A 23319-nucleotide genomic window follows, 5' to 3' on the forward strand; every position below is an offset into this window, starting at 1 on the left:
CTGCTAACTCTTCATAGTGAATGATTTAATAGCATCAACAGTTGCTAACAGTTTGCAATTGGATAATCACATTTTATCGAATTTCGAGCTTATTTTCAATTTTAGGTGAAAATGTTACTGAACATTAATTGTAGAGATTTTCATGCTCAATCTTTCCACTCGAATTTTTTTGTTTAAATTGAGTCTGAAGCCTGATAATTGAGAATCTAAAATCAAACTTTGCATAGATGAGACGGAGCTCCTGAAATTTAACAGATATGGGACTTGTGGCAGTTGATAGAGCTTATCAATGACTATTTTTGGTATGAATTTGATCAAAATCGTTGGAGCCGTTTTTGAGAAAATCGCGAAAAATCCTGTTTTTGACAACATTTTAGCCGCCATCTTGAATTGCATTTGATCGAAATTGTTCGTGTCGGATCCTTATAGTGAAAGGACCTTAAGTTCCAAAATTTCAAGTCATTCCGTTAATTGGGAGATGAGATATCGTGTACACAGACGCACATACACTCATACTCATACACACACACATACAGACCAATACCCAAAAACCACTTTTTTGGACTCAGGGGACCTAGAAATATATAGAAATTGGGGTACCTTAATTTTTTCGGAAAGCAATACTTTCCTTACCTATGGTAATAGGGCAAGGAAAGTAAAAACAGTTAGGGCCGGTTTCCGAGCTCGGGATTTGGCCAAGTTCTAGACTTTAAACAGCTGGAGTCAGAAAATTAGCTTTCCAAAATGGGGCGTAGTCGCAGTTTTTATAACAGTAGTCGCAGTTTTTATTTTCTCATTTCTATAATTGGAAACGCTTTTCCTTGACGAAATTGAACATTTATAAATAATTCAGAATAACTGAAACTTTACTCTATTTTCACTTTTATTTTGTGTTTAATTTTCTAGTTTTTTGAAATTTAATTCAAACGCGACTTTAACAATGACTGCGACTACGCCCCGTTTCGGAAAGCCAATTTTCTTACTCCAGCTAGTCTAGAACTTAGCCAAATCCCGAGCTCGGAAACTTCTTCAATTTTCTAATTTAGTTTCAAATTGTCCAAATAATATACATAGGTTATGTCCATTTCAATTTCTACACCAAATCATCAATTTAAAAATATAAATTAGAATAAAACCACTTTGAATTTTGAGCTCGAAAATATCACGTTCACAATAGCTACATGACAGTACAAATCAATAACAGTTTGTACAAGTTAGTACCTATTTTAATCGATTTCTTTTTTTCTGAGGGTGATGCCCATTGTGCCCTAGGCTTGTGCGTGGGTAATGAGGTGGATGATCGTGATAGATGATTGGACCTATAGTTTTAGGTGGGCTCCGAACCACCGAGAAGTGATTTTACAACTCATACTTTCTGCTTCATTTATTAAGGGTCGTTTACGTTGGTGAAGTTTACTTGACAAGTTTACAAACTTGAAGTCAAGTTTACAAGAACAGAAACTTGAATCTACTAATGACAATGTAGACCCTGCTTCAGATTTTGTAGGTGTTGAACATGTTTGACTTATGGATTCACCTTGAATTTTGAGGGTATAATCCAACCTACAAATGGGAAAATGAGATGAAAACAGTTGTCACTCAATGCAGAATGTATAAAAAAAGCAACTAATTAAAAACGTAAGATAAAAAAACTATGTATGTAGAAGAAAACTTTCTGATTAGTTAATTTTTATTTCATAATTTTATACTTCTGAGGTTTTTATAAATCGCCCATTTATCTCAAGCGTTGAAAAAACATGTAAAACTTGACCAATGTGAACGGCCCTCTACCAATACCTGCTATTACTTAATAAAAACATTATAAAAACCTTGTAGTACCCTTCATTATTAAAAACTTGAAAATATTTCAACATAATAAAAATAAGAATATGTTCATATTATATAGTATCAACTTGTTTATTTATTTTCTACATTTCAACTTGAAAAATGTAGTTTTTTCTCTTTTTCCAATGACGCTTCAGCCGTAGAAAGTGAACTTACAGCCTTCATCTAGATGTCATTTTGAAGCTTTCATAATATTCTACAACACTTTGCCAATAATATTGGTGTTTGTTCACTCTAAATACATTTACAGAGTGAAAATAGTTATTTGTGCAACTAGTGCGCAAAGTGACAGTTTGCTGCACCGAAAGAAACGTTTACGCCCGAGCTGTAGGCGAGGGCGGAATGGTTTGTTGAGTGCAGCAGAGGAACTTTGCGCACGTATTTCACATTAAATTTTTCCTACAGTTACCATTGAATATGAAAAGTGGGTAAGTATGGGTAAAATTGCCTGGAATCAAACAAATGTTCTGTGTAATTTTATTATTAATAAAAACCTTAATTTATTGTCAAATTGAATAATAATGTAGTAGTGTTTGAATGAAGGGGCGGCTGTCACTCATGTCGCTGTCCTAGGTGTCCTTGTTGTCCATCGTTATTATTATAATAACAGTCACAGTTACCAACTTCATTTTGATTTTGCTGCACTGGTGCTCCATATAACCTACTAACTATTTTGTGTTGCCATGTTGCAAATCTGGAGTGCAGAAAAAATTTTTTCCTACAGATACCTTGAAAAGTGACCATTTGTGCACTGATTGCAGTCCGCAAAGAATCACTTTTCCGCACTAGTGCGCAAAGTGAGTACTTTGCGTACTCCAGATTTGCAGCATGACAACACAAAATAGTTAGTAGGTAAAGGAGCACCAGTGCAGCAAAATCTAAATTAAGTTGATAACTGCACTCATAGTGAGGCCCATGTTATAATGGCAGTGGAGAACAGCGCTGCCTTGCCATTATGTGCCTTGATTATAGTCATTTCAATGCTTACATAACATAAACCCCCTTCAAGCAGTCACATAAATTTTCAATTGAATTACTAATCATTATGATTCAATCATTATTATTCAATTTTAAATAGATTAAGGTTTTTATTAATAATAAAATTACACAGAAAAACATTTGATGGATTTCAGGGAACATTACCCACTTTTCATATTCAATGGTAACTGTAGGAAAAATTTAATGTGAAATACGTGCGCAAAGTTCGTTTGCTGCACTCAAGATACCATTCCGCCCTCGCCTACGGCTCGGGCGTAAACGTTTCTTTCGGTGCAGCAAACTGTCACTTTGCGCACTAGTTGCACAAATAACTATTGCCGCACTAGAGCGGAAAAGTGATTCTTTGCGTTCTGTAACCAGTGCAGGAATGGCCACTTTTCAAGGTAACTGTAGGAAAATAAAAATTTTGTCGAAATTAGATGATTCTCTCGAACATGATGACAAACATTTTTGAGATTGCCATCATGGATAATCTCTTTCTACACATCATTATAAAGAGATTGATACCATTCCCAAGTCTGTACCTTCAAGGAGTCATAAGTTACACGGTTTTCTAATTGTTGAGATTGGCATTTGTTGGAAAAAGCGTGTTTTCCGCTGCAAACTCAGTACTTTTTACTCTTTTTCCGATGACGCTCAAGCCGTAAAATATTGACTTACAGCCTCCAACCAGATTTCATTTCGAAGCTTTGGAAATATTCTACAACACTGTGCCAATAATACTAGTGTTTGTCTACTGCGAATACATATACAGGGTGGAAAGTGAAAATTTTTTCCCGAAAAATGTATGTTTCAAGTTTTTGAAGTTGAATAAATAATGGAAAGAGTGGTCGAAATGAGATGATTCTCTCGAACATAATTGTTTGGTTCATTCTAAAACACTTTGGTGGTAAAACCAATCAGATATCTCTCACAATAACTGAATAACAAGCGATATAAACATTTCTGTCAATAATGACCGCCATCTTGTAGTTTTCAATGATGTGGAATATTTTCCTTGTCTCCATCATCAATATTCTTATTCGTCTTGTTGTAACGAAGAGATTGAGACCATTTGCAAGTCTCTATCTTAGAGTAGTGTTGAAAAAATCGATTTTATAGTTCTAGCTTGTTGTTGCACCAAAAAGCATGTAGGGTTTTCTTTGTAGGGCGCTGGAGAACTCATTTTTTGACGTACAGCGCATGAAGATATATCGTATCAAAGTTGAAAAAACGCTCTAAATTCCATAGATTTAAAATTTCTCTGTATCTCTTGCACAAAAAATGTTATAATGAAATGAAATTTAAACAAATTTAGAAAAACTAGGGCTTTTGAAGGGTTATAACTAAAAAAATATGCGTTTTAGAGGGAAGTTTTATAAAACAAAAATTGTAGAGGAAGGGTTTTAAAATATTTTCGTCTAGAAAAACGGTTTAATATCTTGAACGGTTATTGAAATACAAGCGATATAGCAAAACCCTGAAAATTTTGGCGGCCATCTTGTTTCCGAGGTGTTTGCCTGTGATTTCGACTTATCATCATCACGATCCTTATTATGCTCGACCTAACGAAGAAATTGAGACATCTTCCACGGCTGTTATTCAAAAATGACCACGGAATGACATTTGCGCCCGGACTATACCGTAGCCTAAAAGCCCGTCATTCAAATCCCATTTTGACAACAAATAATAATTATTATAAACGGATTTAGGTATTATTAAATGAATTTGTTATCAACATACTTCCAGTGGTATTTGGTCCTATAATAAATAAATAATTATAATGGCGGAGTAATGAAAAATTATATATCATTGTAAGGCCCGGTTGCACAAAAGCCGGTTAAATTTTAACCGTAAGTAATTTCAGGAGAAGCAATCTGAGACGGCTACTCTTGGTAAGACGGCTTCTCTGATTGCTTCTTGTAGAATTAATCACGATTAAAATTTAACCGGCTTTCGTGCAACCGGCACTAAATGTGGGAGAAGCTAAGAGTTTTCAATGAATAAGCATTTGCAAGTAAATTCTTATTAGTTGAAGAGATTGATTGAGTACTTTATTTATGTAGATTACAATATATACTGGCTTATACACTTATATACAATAGCTTACAATACAGCAAAATTATAGATGAATTTACATAATATAGACTAAGAAAATAATTATTGAACTGTAGGCCTATATGATAAGAAAAAGCAATTTGTAATATAATAACTATAGATAATTATATTGTTATGCATCTACATAAATTGGCGGAGTTTTGGACATATCAATGTCCATTCTTCGGAAAGAATATTAAAAATATCCTTCCCACTAACTCTCTACCAAAACGTTAATTTCTCAAGAGAAAGAGAGTTGTTAGTTAGAAAAGGAGAGAAAGACGAGAGAGTGGAATGTTATTTTGAGAGAGAGAAATAGCGAGAGAGATGTTCAAGTAAGAGGCAAATAGTAGAATATTTAAAAGAGTGAGAGAGAGTGAGTGATTCAAGTGAGAGTGTTGGTGGCTATTTAATCCTGATGCTTTCTGAGGGGGTGGGGTGGGTAGGTCATGAAGAGGGGAATCAACTCTCCGCTTCTGTGTGAAAACTTAGGATCTGAACAGTAGTGCTTCATACAGTGAACGCTAATCATATTATCTGATAGTGTTTTGTGCTTTCTTCTGTGTTATACAGTGGTGTGAAAAAAGACAAAAAACAATGTAAGGCTTCTTAATTACATAGAGACTCATTTATTTCATCATGTTTGCTCGTTCTTAGCTAAAAAGCATTACAATAATTGAATCGCTAATTGCAGAAAGGAAACATGTCCAGTTTTCATAATTTTACAGGAGAGACAAAAAACTTATTTAAACCTGTAGTAAACGATATATTCAAAACGTCATCATTACAATGCTTTCAGTTGGACATGTATCCTTCCTACAGTAAACGATGTATCTAACATTAAATAGTTAATTTTTTGAAAAAGTTGGACATGTTCCCTTTCTGCAATTAGCGATTCAATTAGTTTTTGTAACATTAATTAATTGTTTCTTGTTTTAGTCAACATCTCATGTAAAATCGCATGATATAAATAGGCTGCACTCAATTAAAACATCAGGGATAACTAGTTTAAATTACTTTCATTTTTGGAATTTTATTTTGTAATCAGTCAGTCTACTCCAATCATCAATTCCATTTAAGTGATAACTTTTGGATAATTAATTTAATTGAATCACAATAACCCCCTCATACGTGTTGTAAAATTATCTTTACAGAAGAAGTAGTTTCTGGAGTAAAATGTCTATCAGTATAATCCAACCTTTTCTGGATTGCTTTTTTGTGATTTGTTTTTAATAATCTATCAATTATAAATGTTGCAGTACACACATTTTCAACCTGTAACATTCTTTCAGATATATAGGATAATCAAATTTATTTCGTCAAATTGAAAACAATACAATGTATGAAGATAACATAATAGACAAACAAGAAATACATAATAAGATTCCAATAACACATAAACTCTTAAATATTTAACAGTCCCAAACCCAATTTTTTCTTATTTACCTGAAAATATAAATGTACAAATTATACAGAGTTTATTCTCTCATACTTTCTGTCATCTTCACATTTATTACTTCTACTTCTCTTATTTTTTCTGATGAAGGCTATTTGTTATTTCTCATATTGTATGGTATCTAGTATATAGTATAGTCTCCAGTATTAAGTATATTTAGTTTCCATAACATTTTTATTTCTCCACAAATATAGAATAATTTTTTCTCTCAATTTTAAATTCTTCGTATAGTGTTTATTGTAAAAAATCACTTCACTTATATGGGCTACTTATTCAAATTAATAAAAACAATATAACAACTTGTAATACCTTCTAACTTGAAAATGAACTATAGTCGAAACCAGTCGTTAAAATATGTTAAAGTTTTCAATAAAGGGTAGTACAAGTTTTTATTGATTATTGTAATTTTCTTGATTGGGGAGCAATTTTTAGGATTTTCCCGTGTGCTCCCATATATTGTTGTAAATAAATAAAATATTGTTTTTTATTCACTTGCTGATGTAGGCTACACGGGTATTCCTCGATAGCTTTCTTGTGAACAACCTATGCTTTCAATTAAAACATATTTTTCAAAATATTACTCACATTTTCAATAATATATTTCAGATAGCCTTTAGAATATAGATTTAGGTTTGTTTTTTTATTCACTTGCTGATTTAGGCTACACGGGTATTCCTCGATAGCTTTCTTGTGACACCAACCTATGCTTTCAATTATTAAAACGTTTTTTTTTTCAAAATATTACTCACATTTTCAATAATATATTTCAGATATAGCCTTTAGAATATAGATCTATGTTTCTATTCACCTAAGCATATATGAACATAGATTACACAATAATTATTTCAATTATTATAGGAATTTGTAAAATGTTTGCTATAATAATGTTTCAATTGATTGTTTTTAATCTTTCCTACTGTAAATACAATATAAATTCGAATATAAAGAAAAATATTTATAAAAGGGTACCGGTACTGAGATTTTTATTTTTCTTTATATTACAAGTAGCCCTATACTACAGAAAAGAGATGAATATAAATTCGTTTTAATAGCTTAAATAATCGATTCTAGCTCGTTTCTATTAGGTTCTAAAAAGTATCGTTCGGTATTTTATTTATTTATTCAATGATACACAAAACATAATTCATTAAAATGATTATCAATTATTTTAGTCCCTACTGTATGGCAAAATTGAACGCTTGTTTAGGCTTGAGTGTAGTCTATTATCTAAATACTGTTTTTATGTGTTTGAAACTGCACATTATGGCTTATTTGATTCCAATTGCAACTCTGCAAATAAACCACTGAATGACATTTAAAGGTTGTGTAGCAGATTTTCAGTTTAAAATTAGCATGTGTGCGTCTGAACCAACTCGTATCTGCGTAGGTTAACGTACTAGACATATAGTTTTTCCCTGTTGAAATGCAGTATTTAGGACCGATTTTACGTGTATTTACAAAAATATTCTACCTACATTCTACCATTCATTCATCTTTTAATTGACCGAACGTAGTGAGGTCTATGTTTCAACTCGATTTGCTTTTGTCTGTCTGTATGTAACGCGATTACGGCTAAACGCGTTGATAGAATTCGATGAGATTTTGCAGGAATATTCCTTTTTGAACTGCGCATCGATGTATACACAAGGTTTTTGAAATTTTGCATTTTAAGGATAATATGAAAAGAAAAGGAATTCCTCCATACTCTGATATCACTATATTTATATATCATTACTTTGAAGATAGGATCAATCAGACTATAGAATAATTATTCATAATCAATCAGTTTACAATCATTGCATGCATACACAGATGTCTGGCCGTGTCTATTTCTATAGGGTAGAGTTTCAATATTTTCTATGATGCGTGCCCATCAGTATCAATATTCTCACATTTGAAAAACCAATTTAATACGGTAGGTGATTGAAAATAAAATAAAAAATGATCAAATGAACTGAATAATGCCGAAGAAATTATTGACCGAGCGAAGTGAGGTCTAAGATTCAAGTCGACGGTTTGGCATTTCTCTTAATGTTTAAATGTTTGAATGTTTAAATGTTTAAATGTTTAAATGTTTAAATGTTTAAATGTTTAATATGTTTGTAAGACCAGCAAGTGTAAGACCAGCAAGTGTAAGTGCTTACAGTATAATTTCACTGCATTGACAACCAGCAATCATCAATTCAAGTTCCAGAGCGATAAGCTAATAAATAGAATACAGACGATTTCATTAGGGATAAAATTACAAGTAATAGATAAATAAAATAAGATCCTGGGTAAAAGAGAATTACTTTTTTAAAATCGAAAACTAAATTACTATAATTATAACTGTTTTTAACACGCTCAATTTAAACTTGGTTTTTTTTTTTGATTACCTGAAACAAGAATTTTTTTTTATTATTATTATTATAATTTCTATATTAGCCTACCTATTTCTATATTGGGCTTGTTGATTTTGATTCAAGAATTGATTTTTGTTTTTATTTATACATATTTTTGGTTTTGATTGACTATCTTTTAGTTTGTATTTTAGAATATTATTCACGGCAAATGTACAAATAATTTAAAGAATATTTTCGAACTCGTGGCTGGAGCTCAAGGCTTCTTTTTCCAGCCACACCAATGTATATTAGTTGATAAGTGTTATAATGTTTAAATGTTTAAATGTTTAAATGTTTAAATGTTTAAATGTTTGAATGTTTATATGTTGCGCATTACGGCGAAACGCGGTAATAGATTTTCATGAAATTTGACAGGTATGTTCCTGTCTGAAGATAGGATCAATCAGACTATAGAATAATTATTCATAATCAATCAGTTGACGATTCATTGCATGCATTACACAGATGTCTGGCCGTGTCTATTTCTATAGGGTAGAGTTTCAATATTTTCTATGATGCGTGCCCATCAGTATCAATATTCTCACATTTGAAAAACAAATTTAATACGGTAGGTGATTGAGAATAGAATGAAAAATGATCAAATGAACTGAATAATGCATAAGAAATTATTGACCGAGCGAAGTGAGGTCTAAGATTCAAGTCGACGGTTTGGCATTTCTCTTAATGTTTAAATGTTTAAATGTTTGAATGTTTAAATGTTTAAATGTTTGAATGTTTAAATGTTTGAATGTTTATATGTTGCGCATTTACGGCGAAACGCGGTAATAGATTTTCATGAAATTTGACAGGTATGTTCCTTTTTTAATTGTGCGTCGACGTATATACAAGGTTTTTGGAAATTTTGCATTTCAAGGATAATATAAAAGGAGAAAGGAGCCTCCTTCATACGCCAATATTAGAGTAGAAATCAGACTATAGAATTATTCATCATAAATCAGCTGACAAGTGATTACACAGATGTGTGGAGAAGCCAGTTAATTGCTGTATTTCCATAAGGTCTATAGTTTCAATCAGGTACTTGTGAATGAGAATAGTGCGTGAGGTCTACTATTCACAGAGCTACTAGTTAATTACTGTATATTTAAAAATGGTTGAAAATACGATCTGGCAATGACACGGAGCTAGAAAAGGAGAGCGCTATCTGCTTGTCGAATGATAGACAAGGATAGCAACACCTGCAATGTTAATCAAATACTGCCATTATAACGTGGACCTAACTATAGCTGAAATAGCCAAATGCCCTTCATTCATAAACAAATCGGGATCAGAGGAGGCTATTTTTATAGAGCTTCACTTTCCAGTAATAGAGTAGAGAACAGGCTATAATATAGTGAGGTCCACGTTATAATGGCAGTATTTGATTAATATTGGTGTTGCAATACTTGCCTATCATTCTCCAAAGCAGATAGCGATATCCTTTTCTATGTCCGCAATGTTGCCAGATAGTTTTTTAACAAATGTAGAAATATAATTTATTGACATAATTATTAATCTATTTATTCAATAAATTTGAGCCCTTCGAGTTGGTGTAGTGCTAGTGAAGTGAAAAAAGTATAAATTAAATAAATGTGTAGCAAATGAATTCAAAGTAGAAGAATTATAGATTAGAACTGTAGGCTTCACTGGAAGACTTTAGCAATAAAAAATAATATTTTAGGATAAGAAATAAGAGAACAAAATTAATGGTTAGTCCTAGTGACTAGTTTTAATGGAAGTAATAATAAAAATATATATATAAATAAATTATTGAAAATGTTAAACATCAAATCAAATCAAATCAAATTGGTTCTTATTATCATGATTTCAGGGTACAAACATTCATATTATACAACAACGTTACATCTTCTGCAACCAAACAGTCATAAATAAAACTTACAGTTGAACTAAAAAATTAATCATCATAACTAAATCTAGTTGTTATTATATCGTAGCTCCAGAAAATACAACATTATATTTTAAAAAACTTCATGAAAACTCTCCACAAAGGCAAAGCCTGTGTGTGGAAGAGGGTCTTGGCGATGAATGGCCAACGTCGGACTGTCCCCATACTTGCATCTATCACATTCTTGGGTAAACCAGGTATTAATATCAGAGAAAATTTGAAGTTTAAAGGATTTTAAGTATAAAAGATGTAAACATTTAGAGTTAAATTTGGACTATCATTACACGACATTTGCTTTATTTATACAATGAATGAATTATCACTTCTATATTTTGTCCTCCCAATCTCCTTTAACCAGTCATTAACATTTTTTTTATAAATATTTTTGGATTTACCTTCGGTATTACGTAGATTTTCAGGCAGATACATTTTACATACTCAATTCTATATGAAGACAATAAAATATATAAACGATTTATTATCAATGATATAATATAAAGGAAAAAATTGCTTATACTGGATGGAAAATTTAAGAGTGACGCATCATGACCTACTATAGTGAGGTGTTTCGGATGGACACGTTAAGCCGTCGGTCCCGGTTGCCTAAAAAAGCAGTCGTTAGGTCATGTCAGAGGCCCTGAAATTGATCAGTTGCGACCTGAAAACTCTGCAACAAGACCTGAGCCAGCCAGGTCACACGATATTATTATTATGACCTACTATAGTGAGGTCCAAGTTATAATGGCAGTGGAGAAAGATAGGATAACAACGTTGCCGATACTCTGTCTTGTCAATGCCTTCTATAGACGATAGCTGATACAGGTTTAGTGATGTAATATTAACTGTTCACTCTCGTTTAAAATAATCAATAATTATATTTTATTAAGCAAGAAATTATATTTTTCAATAATTGCATAATGAATAATTGAATGAAATATTTTAATTAATTATTTATTCTACATTGTTGAAAAGATGATCTGGCAACAGAGTAAAGCGAGAAAGAGATAGCGTAATCCTCTTTGTTGAATGATAGACAAGGATAGCAGTTCAATTGCTAATCAAACGCTGCCATTATAACGTGGACCTCAATTTAGACCGATTAACTTGAAATTTTGTAAATGAATTCTTAATTTACTGAGGATGGTTATAGGCCTATTTTAAATTCTTCAAGATTTCAGTTAGATCAGTGGCGCCATTTCATCAAACTGCTAGGGAGGCAAAAACCAAGAGGTATGAGGGGGGGGGTAAGGAATACCACCAAAGGATAGAGGGTCCTGGGTTTCCCCATAAATGTTACATTCGAAGATGTTATTATATGCTTCATTTTTTCCAGTTTTATACAAATGTGGTTGAAGTATCAATACAAACATATACATTATTAGTTATTAAATCATGAAATATTTATTAGAAATATATCTCTACAGAGAGACCCTAAAGAGTAGGACTACACTGAAACAGATTTCTTAAAATAATGAAAAAAGATAAATTTTTCTTTGCAATGACAATTTTATTGGGATCATATTCCTATTGGAGAATAACTTTTAGTTAAACAGCTAAAGAAACATTAAGCTGCTGCTCTCATATCTCACAAACTCTTTACCTACATTTTTGATTATCTGATTGTGCCTTTTCTTTTGCTTTCACTGTGACATCATAAGATAAAGATAAGATAAGATTATTTATTTCGCAACCAATTTACAACAACAGTACAGCGCACAAAACTAAAAAAAGATAGCAAATAAGAATAATAAAAAAACAATAAAATTAATATAAAATTAATATCACAGATAAGAAAATTACGAAGTAAAGCCACAATATACGTATTTGTTGATTTTAAGAAAGCCTACGATTCAATCCACAGACCAACACTATTTAAAATTCTTGAAGAGAAAGGCCTGGATCAGAAAACTCGAAAAATCATAGAACAAACATTGACAAACACAACATCAAAAATAAAATTTATGGGAGAACTTTCGAAGCCTTTTGAGATAAAGACTGGTGTTAGGCAAGGTGATGGATTATCACCACTGCTCTTCAACATAGTTCTTGATAGAGTAATGGAAGAATGGGAAAAGAAACTGAAGGAGGTGAACCACTGGAAGCCAATCTCGCTGGGAACCAAGAAAAATAATCTTCAAATTCCATACTTAGCTTTTGCAGACGACCTTGCTATAATGTCAGATTCATTGGAAAGTGCAATAAAACAAATAGAAATTTTAAAAGAATGTGCTGAACAAGTAGGCTTACAAATATCATTTGAAAAAACTGTTTTCACAACATCAAATATAGAAGTTACTAAATTACAAACAAAATATGGAACAATTAAGAAGGTACCATACTTTAAATATCTTGGGGAAATTATATCAGAAAAACATGCACAAAATGAAAGGATACGGAAAGCTCGTAAAGGCCTAGGGCTAGTGCAATATATTTATAATAAGAGATGTATGTCTATCAATACCAAAATCAAACATTATAACGCAGTAATCAAGCCAACAATGTTGTATGCCAGCGAGACCCTAACACTTAGCAGAAAAACAGATACTGAAAATTTGAAAAAAGAAGAAAGGAAGATAATTAGAAAAATACTTGGACCAAGAAAGACCGAAGATGGTTATAGACTACAGAAAACAGCCAAAGTTGAAGAATACTCTAACATAGAAGCAGACATCAGGAAAAGGCGCCTTAAATTTTATGGTCACATAATGAGGCTTCCAGATCACAGACTTACAAAAAGAATAGTAACATATGTAGCAACCCTTAGTAATGGAGGTGCATGGATGAAAAACGTCAAGAAGGACTTAATACTTGCTAACATTAACAATGATGAAATATACAACAGGAACAGTTTCAGAGAAAAGGTTGAAAAATGGGAAGTTAAACCAGAGATGACTGTGCCAAGAGTGGGAACAAAATGGAGTGAAGCAAGGAAAGCGGAGTTCTCACTGAAAATGAAAAACTGGTGGATTGATAAAAAGAACAAGAAAAACAAAAAATGAACCAAATTTTGCTCAGCGTCTTCCATCTGGGAGCTTGACGGCTAATAATAATAATAATAATAATAATAATAAAAAAACAATACTTAAGAGAACTTTTTTAACCGAATAAATATGAAACTTGCTGATAATACTAATTGTATTAATTCTCATTATAGGATGATGGAATGTAATCTAGCACAGCTACACTGTTTTACAAAAATACACCATAATTAATGCACGAAATAAAATACTGCATGCAAAGACCTTGATAACAAGGTCACGTTCGCATTGCAGGAGCATCACTGAACAGAACTAAAGGACAGTTCAAAACAAGCAAAACTTAAATTAATAAATAATAATGACAATAGATAAAATATATTAAAGTTGAGGAAATAAATACAATAAAATATAATAAGAACTAAAAAATACAAAAAAAAATCTATCTTGAATATAATTCAAAGAACAAAAGTACTGATAAAAATCGAGGTAGTCAGGCCAAGTTAACCAATAGTTTAAATATAACAATAATATAAACAGATTAAAGCAAAGGCAAATGAATTAGGCTTACATCATTTAGCCATTTGATTAAATTAATCAAATTGAGGATCTTCAATGAATGAATGATTATCTTAGTGTATATTTGCTTTTAGAGATATATAGATGATTTTATAAGGTATACTCATAGGTCTTAATGATTTTCATTGATGCATTTAACAAATTTAATAATTAACAATGCTTATATCTATGATGATAATTTATAACCAATTCTTCTATAAGGTAATATACTTCAATTGTTTTTGTAAAAAGAATTAAATGTGTACTGGATCCAATTTTAAGTATTTGCTCCAATTAAGTATTTACTTATAAACAGTGACGTTGTAAAGATCTTCCAATCTCTCAGGGCTGAAGGAGAGGAGACATTTTTTCAGGTTTCCTTTAATTAGCTGTATTCTATTGCAGTTATTGTATAAGTTTTTTATCGGAGAAGGTAGAAGATTGAAAAATTTAGGAGTCAGGAAAATAAAAGATTTTTTAAATAAAGTGCAGTTTGGTCTGACACCCCGGATAAAACCCTCATCAGCCTGCCTTGTATGATGAGAGTCAGTTACAGTCTTGCAACTTGTTAATTCTCATGTTGAAATTTATGCAATAACTCACTTATTGTGCCCTGATCAATAATTGTACCCATTCTATATTCAAGCTTCAACTATACCACAGAGAAAAATATATTCTTTATTACTCCGTACCCGTATCCATATTTTCAAGGCAATTTTGCTATATTGTTGATACTGTAGAAGAAATTATACTACTACTGTTTAAAAAAGTATTAAATCAGAATGATATTCTAAAGCTGCGTACACATATTCGCGCTTCCAACCCGCATCGAGCACGCTCCTCCCTCGTACCGCCCTCGTACCACCATCGAACCACAGTCGCTCCGCCCACGCACCCATCATGAACGTTACGGAAGATGTTAGATCTTCTCGCGTTCCCCGGTCGAACCACTGTTGCTCCCCGGTCGATCATCAATCGCTCTGCTGGAGTGACGTTCGGTTGCGGAGCAGAGCGAAAGTTTGTACGCACCTTAAGGATTCGTGTAGATAGACCCGTATTTTCAATATTTATCTGATCCCTGCCCCCCCTAAATGGCGCCCCTGCATCAGTAGATCGAGTTTTCAGCTTGTCAAGTTTTCAATTAGACACTTTTGGACCTGCCAGTAAACAATATAAAATATACAGTCATATTTACAATCAAGAAGAAACTCTGGAAATCAATGGTTGTGTGTTTATTTCTCATAATCATAATGATCATTATCAACCATCCATTTCATTACCCGCACGCACCAGCTTGTAACACATGAAGACAACAACCTCAGGAAAAAATCTCCTCAATGCTGTAGAAAGAGAGTTTTATAAGCGAATAATCTGATTTATCAAGGAAATTCTCACTTCTACTTGTTGATGGTATTGAAAAACGATTTAAAACAATATCAATCAATGATATTGATACAGAGATTCAGATACCACATAATTAATACATCAATTTATTATTATTTACTGTTTATCTTTCACTGTTATCCAACTCTCACCAGCGGGCAAAGAGTCTCTTTTTGCTGGTGATGCCTAAATTTTATATTCTATTTTAGTTAAGTATATGTATGAATAATTATGTTTATTTATTTATATTTTTTATGATATGTCATACTATAAAGAGTTTGAAATATGTATTGAATATTCTAAATTGTAAAAAAATGAATTGAATTTATTAGATAATATCTCAAGATGAAGACCACGATACCCGTACCTTAAGGCTGTGCAAAGGCTAAAAATAAACTTTCTACTGGTGATATTTTTCAAAGTTTCTCGATCTGCATATAATCAAGCTATCAAAATAAAATAGTTTTCTCAGAAAAACATTTTTTCCGATCATTACTTTTCGAGATATGAGCGCCTCAAGTTTAAATTTTTGGGACAGAACATTTAAAATTCGGTAAGAGATAAATCCATGAGATTTGGATAATAAATTCTTTACGCTATTGCTGATTGAATAAAACAAAAATCTTTTGAAAATTTTAAATTTTGAGAAAGTTATTCAATTGACCAAAAATAACTCAACTAAAAGTTATTTTTAGTGAATATAATAACTTTCTTGAAAATTGATGTTTCAAGAAACTTTTTGTTTTACTTGATCAAAATCACCATTTTTATGCTCTAAATCTCATGTATTTATCTCTTACCGGATTTGAAATGCTGTCCCAAAAATTTAAACTTTAGGCGCTCATATCTCGTAAAGTAATGATCGAAAAAAATGTTTTCCTGAGAAAACTATTTTATTTTGATAGCTTGATTATATACAAATCGAGAAACTTTTAAAAATATCACCAGTAGAAAGTTATTTTTAGCCTTTGCACAGCCTAAAACCTTCTATATTATATGGTATAATAATGCAGCAATATTAACACAATGATAATTAAAATAACAGATAATAAAATAATTATATCTGAGAGTGCATAATTTTAATTGAATTTTATTCCTTCTCCGGGAGGAGGGCCAAGTTTCAACTTATTTTACACAAACTATATAGGAATTGAGTTGACAGTGCAATCTAGAACATAAACGCCCTATACCATGGGATAACTTCTTATGCTATCTTATTTCCTCTATGGGCGGACTGAGTAGGAGAATTTATTTATGGAGAAAATAACCCAATATATATTATAACTATAGTGGGAATTATATTTTCGGTTTAAGAATGTAATTTATTATTATTGTTTGCAGATGCTGAGATCGGTGCAAACGGGAGCTGTGACGTCATCATCGAGGGATGCAGCGGCACCCCACGTGGTGAGGATGACCCCTGAGCAGGTCGCCGTCCTGGAGGCGGAGTTCAACAAAATGAAGACCCTCCACGAGACCGACCTTGAACTGCTTGCTGCCGAAATGGCGCTCAGTGAGAAGGATGTCAAGGTCAGCAATGAAAGATACCAAATATATAGAATAGAGACAGATCAGATAGATTTGTTCTTTTGTTTTTAAAGCTTCCCAGAGACTCTGATTAAAAGTATAGGAATTGTCAAAAATTATAATACATACTAGGTAACACGAAAAAAATCTGGTGTGCCGCACTCACACAACTTTCCTTGCCGTTATGAAAATTGATCACCTGACGCTAGTGTTCAAGCATCTCAAGTCTACTTATAAACAAAGATCTGAGCCAGCTGGTGACAGGACAATAACGCTAGAGTCATACGAGGTCTGCTATCTCTTTATAGTGAATCATTTAATAGAATCAACAGTTGCCAACAGTTTGCAATTGGATAATCAGATTTTCCCTAATTTCGAGCTTATTTTCAATTTTAGGTGAAAATGTTACCTACTAAACATTAATTGTAGAGATTTTCATGCTCAATCTTTTTCACTCAATTTTTTTTGTTTGAATTGTACCTGAAGTCTGATAATTGGGAATCTAAAATCAAACTTTGCATGGATGGGGCGGAGCTCCTGAAATTTTTACAGATATAGGACTTGTGGCAGTTGATAGAGCTTATCAATGACTATTTTAGGTATAAATTTAATCAAAATCGTTGGAGCCGTTGTCTAGAAAATCGCGAAAAACCCTGTTTTTGACAACATTTTCTCCACTTTGGCCGCCATCTTGAATTGCATTTGATCGAAATTGTTCGTGTCGTGTCCTTATATTGTAAGGACCTTAAGTTCAGAATTTCAAGTCATTCCGTTAATTGGGAGATGAGATATCGTGTACACAGGCTCACATACACTCATACAGACCAATACCATAGAGAAACAATAGCGTAAGTAGATATCCCATGGTATAGGACGTTTATGTCGCAACTTTTACTGTTATCTCAAGCTGATTACTGTCGATTATTACTGTTTTGACCGGATAGGAGTGTATGAACGGCACAATATGAGAGACTACCAGCGTCTTAAAGCTTCACAGGAAAGAACTACGTGGACTATCAGCTTGAGATAACAGTAAAAGTTGCGATATAAACGCCCTATACCATGAGATATCTACTTATGCTATTGTTTCTCTATGCCAATACCCAAAAAACACTTTTTTGGACTCAGGGGACCTTGAAACGTATAGAAATTAAGAAATTGGGGTACCTTAATTTTTTCGGAAAGCAATACTTCCCTTACCTATGGTAATAATAGGGCAAGGAAAGTAAAAAGATAGAAGTTCAGCAATATTCACCAATTTTGCACAACTGATGCTGGCCCGTGTCACCTTGGAACTGGATACACTTTGATGAAGCGCCAATACAATGTTAATATACAGAGTGTCCCACGAAAGGTGTAACAGTTGAAGACCATCGATTCTACATGGAATTTTCAACAAAAAATGTCCTGTGAAATTTTCTCATATCGACCTTCTTTTTTGAAATTTATCGATTTTTCTATATTTCTGAAAAACGTCAATAACTAGAAGAATTCTAAAGATATGCTTGGAAAGAGGAAGAAATTTCCAATAAAATTCATACAATTTATTCCTTTGTTTGATGTTTTTGAACCTTTTATGGAATTTGCAACAATATTGTGCAAAACACAATTTTTTTTTCTCATTCTCTTCTTTCTACGCTCATATAAACAAGTTGTAGGTCTATTTGTTTTTCAAGTTTTAATAAGGTCAAAAAGGAACAAAATGGAATTATATTTTATATGATATATTATATTATTTATATAACTATTATCTTACTTTACCTTGAAAATTGTCCCTTGGCCTGATCCTCAAGGTCTCATTGAACCACTCCCGACTTTAAATTAAAAAAAAGATACGGTATATAAAAAAACATCTGCCAGCTGTTTGAATCAAAAGCACCAGCTTTCCCTACAAGATTCAAATCCTGAAAACACAATTATGTAGGTTTAAACTGCGACAGCCTATAATTGAATTCTCAAGACAGAATCCTTCACGGATTACCAATGCATTAACTCAACAACTAACTTCACAAACGGTTCAAGTAATATGGGCCTCGAAAGAAAAATTCAAAATCTATTTATGTGAAAAAACATGCAGCCTTGATTCACAGACCAAAAGTCGGCTCACTCTTGTTTGTATAGCATGGAGCTAAAAACCATAATATTGCCTTCACGAAACGTGATAAAACACACGTTTCATCTTTGTACATTGGAGATATTCTCGCTTTATCAATTATTACATTTAATAATTAAATCAGATTACAATTTAATAATCTTCTATTATATAAAAGCGAAATGGCACTCACTCAATGACTGATTGACTGACTGATTCACTCACTCACTCACTCGCAGAACTAAAAATCTACCGGACCAAAAACGTTCAAATTTGGTAGGTATGTTCAGTTGGCCCTTTAGAGGCGCACTAATCTTTTGGCAATATTTCAACTCTAATGGTTGTTTTTAAGGGTTCAAAGTTCGTCTTTTAGCATGTATATTCTTCTTCTCCCAATCTCTTAATTATAATTGAAATTTCCATATCATATGTTACTATAGAACTATAATCTAGATAGAGTACCTCTTCGAAACAGTAAGTTGTTAACTGGCAACTAAATTAATAATTTTGTCAGGTTGGCATTAAGTTGAGTTGACTTTGTTAGGTTGGCACCAAGTTGAAGATTGAAATGCATTTATCGCGGAAAAATTGATTGGACCCTGCTACTTCAATCAGAGCTAGTCCTGGGAATATTATATTACTAGCCGTCAGGCTCGCTTCGCTCGCCATATCCGTTTAGCCAGACGTTTAGTCTGGACCCCCGACTGGATCGTCCTAGCATATGATCGTCCTACAAATGAAAAATGCAGGCGAGCGAAGCGAGGACGATCCAGTCGGGGGTCCAGGGGGCGTAGTCCCCTGGCTAGACGGATATGGCGAGCGAAGCGAGCCTGACGGCTAGTATGATTATAAATTTTAACTTAGTTGTAGTTCAGACACTGTGTTACTTGTAAATATTTGAAAAAAAACACTTACTTTTCTTGGAGTAGTGTAGATTTATTTATCATAAATGTTATGTATAATTATGTAATAATAATTATTCAATTGAATATGATCAGAATTATATTTATATTGTTTGCAGGCCTGGTACACACATCGTATAGCTTCTTGGAGGAGATCGCAAGGTTTATCCGACTGTTTTGGAATCATATAGATAGACTATCATTATCAAATGAAATGTAAACTATTTTTACCATTAATTTATTAATATTATTATACTATATTTATTGTTTGATTGTGAATGAACGGTACTAAACACCGTCAATAAAATGTTGTGCTCATTTGCAGTAAGTTTACAGTGCTAATAGTTCGCTGAAAGTACCTATACCTAATTTGTTGTACAAATTATAATTTATTAAAGATTAATAATAAGTAAGTTTGTTATGTCTATTATAACCCACATTTCTCGTTTCAATTTATTTATTTAAAAATACAATTTCAATAAAAAACAGTACCTATACAATGTTTTAATCCCTCTAGCTATAAGCTATTGAGACCACATCTACATGGTCACATGTTGGCCACATCTACATAGTGGGCCATATGAATAAAGTTGAGCATTTGCTTATACTTCTAAAATATGGAGCATTTGCTTCATTTTCTATGAATAAACGTGAGCAAAACCTTTTGCTCATGCTCATCAAAAAAATAGTTTGAGCATTTGCTCAAAATTGTATGAATAAACTAGAGCATTTGCTCAACTTTTGAAGCAAATGCTTCAAAAAAAGGTGAGTCTAGTCTAGAGCAGCTTATCACCTTCTGCTCATAGTAAAATGGCTCAACTAATTCGTATGAGGAAGAGGAAACTATACCAGATACGATCACAACCAATAGTTGAGAACTATAAAACTCTTTTTAGATTCAACCATGATATATATCACCATTATCCCTGCAAAAGATAGCTTCAAAAAAGAGTGTTCTCTGTTATGAAGATAGCCATCACAAAATAGGAAATAGGCATTTAAGAAGATGAGAGTGTAGACGATTATATGGAGGCTATTGATATTATAAGAATATGCTAAAGATTATTATAGAGATGACATTTTTTCACGCTATTATTTCAAAATTGTAAACTCAACTAACCTAAAACTCTATTCATAATCATGAATAGAAAACAGAGCAGACGACGCAAACACAAGCGGTGCACCCTACTTGCATATTTAGCGCTTCCGTAAGCTATAAAAACAAATTAAGGCTACAAAAGCGAATCAGCTGATGAAAAATCTTTAAAATACGTGAGCATTTGCTCCAGAGTTCAGGAGCATAAGGTAAGAGACCTTATACTCCTGATTATAAGCTTATATAGCTTATTCATATGAAAATGAGCAAATGCTTTTGCTTCTACCTTTTGCTCATGAGCAAAACCTTATGCTCCATGCTCTTGCTCATGAGCATTTGCTCTGGTTTTATTCATATGGGCCATTGGCTCAGCCTGTAATATGACCAGTGCCAAATGAAGGCCAGCGCTGGCAAACCACCCATTGGCCTGCATTGGGCCAATATGTGGATGCGGCATAACTTAGAAAATGTCCAAAAAATCACGCAATCTATGGATTTTACAAATACACTTTACTAGTAGTACTGTGAACTCACGCAGTTTTCTCATCCACAAGTATCTGATGTCAGTCACCTGTTCTAGTTGATTCACAATGCACAGTTGAATCATAATTTACTCTTAAAAACTGTTTTCTCTAAGATAAAATTTGGTGTGGCGCACTCACACAACTTTCCTTGCCGTTATGAAAATTGATCACCTGACGCTAGTGCCCGCGCTTCTCAAGTCTACTATTCAAAGATTTGAGCCAGCTGGTGACAGGGCAATAACGCTGGACACACACATGAGGTCTGCTATCTCTTCATAGTGAATGATTTAATAGAATCAACAACAATTTGCAATTGAATAATCACATTTCCTCGAATTTAAAGCTTATTTTCAATTTTAGGTGAAAATGTTACTGAACGTTAATTGTAGAGATTTTCATGCTCAATCTACTCCACTTGATTTTTTTTTGTTTCAATTGTATCTGAAGCCTGATAATTGGGAATCTATCTGCATTGATGGGGCGAAGCTCCTGAAATTTTTACAGATATGGGACAGTTGATAGAGCTTATCGATGACTATTTTAGGTATGAATTTGATCAAAATCGTTGGAGCCGTTTCCGAGAAAATTGCAAAAAACCCTGTTTTTGACAACATTTTCGCCATTTTGAATTGCATCAGATCGAAATTGTTCGTGTCGGATACTTATATCGTAAGGACCTTAAGTTCCAAATTTCAAGTCATTCCGTTAATTGGGAGATGAGATATCGTGTACACAGACGCACATACACTCATACCAATACCTACTATTACTTAGTAATAGTAGGTATTGCTCATATACACACACACACACACACACTCAGACCAATACCCAAAAACCACTTTTTTGGACTCAGGGGACCTTGAAACGAATAGAAATTTAGAAATTTGGGTACCTTAATTTTTTTCGGAAAGCAATACTTTCCTTACCTATGGTAATAGGGCAAGGAAAGTAATAATATTTCAAAAATTGAATGGGTTTTGATGTCATGTATGACAGCTGTGATAATAGAATTAGAACATAATTATTACCATCCCTCAACACAAAAGCTATATATGCTTAAAGAGATAATATGATTATAAATTTTAACTTTGTTGTAGTTCGGACACTGTGTTACTTGTAAATATTTGAAAAAAAACACTTACTTTTCTTAGAGTAATGTAGATTTATCTATCATAAATGTTATGTATAATTATGTAATAATAATTATTCAATTGAATATGATCAGAATTATATTTATATTGTTTGCAGGCCTGGTACACACATCGTATAGCTTCTTGGAGGAGATCGCAAGGTTTATCCGACTGTTTTGGAATCATATAGATAGACTATCATTATCAAATTGAATGTAAACTATTTTTACCATTAATTTATTAATATTATTATACTATATTTATTGTTTGATTGTGAATGAACGGTACCCAGCACCGTCAATAAAATGTTGTGCCCATTTGCAGTAAGTTTACAGTGCTAATAGTTTGCTGAAAGTACCTATACCTAATAAATTTGTTGTACAAATTATAATTTATTAAAGATTAATAATAAGTAAGTTTGTTATGTCTATTAAAACCCACATTTCTCGTTTCAATTTATTTATTTAGAAAT

At 32.7% G+C, this 23319-nt stretch overlaps 1 protein-coding gene across 5 annotated transcripts; it reads left to right on the top strand.

The window, feature by feature from the left end:
- The first annotated feature begins 5297 nt into the window (after positions 1–5297).
- LOC111063973 (homeodomain-only protein-like) lies at positions 5298–23319 on the top strand. Of its 5 annotated transcripts, none has more exons than XM_039419739.1 (3): positions 5298–5519; positions 16918–17106; positions 22966–23319. In XM_039419739.1, the coding sequence occupies exons 2-3, from the start codon at positions 16918–16920 to the stop codon at positions 23035–23037; spliced, it is 261 nt and encodes an 86-aa protein (XP_039275673.1). In that variant the 5' UTR covers positions 5298–5519; the 3' UTR covers positions 23038–23319. The 5 variants fall into 5 exon arrangements, with proteins under 5 accessions (XP_039275673.1, XP_039275670.1, XP_039275674.1 ...); XM_039419736.1 differs by lacking the exon at positions 22966–23319 and adding an exon at positions 20217–20510 and having other exon boundaries at positions 5304–5519; XM_039419740.1 differs by lacking the exon at positions 5298–5519 and adding an exon at positions 7701–7763 and having other exon boundaries at positions 22966–23302.

This window comes from Nilaparvata lugens, chromosome 1 (genome assembly GCF_014356525.2).
Source record: "Nilaparvata lugens isolate BPH chromosome 1, ASM1435652v1, whole genome shotgun sequence".
NCBI lineage: Eukaryota > Metazoa > Arthropoda > Insecta > Hemiptera > Delphacidae > Nilaparvata > Nilaparvata lugens.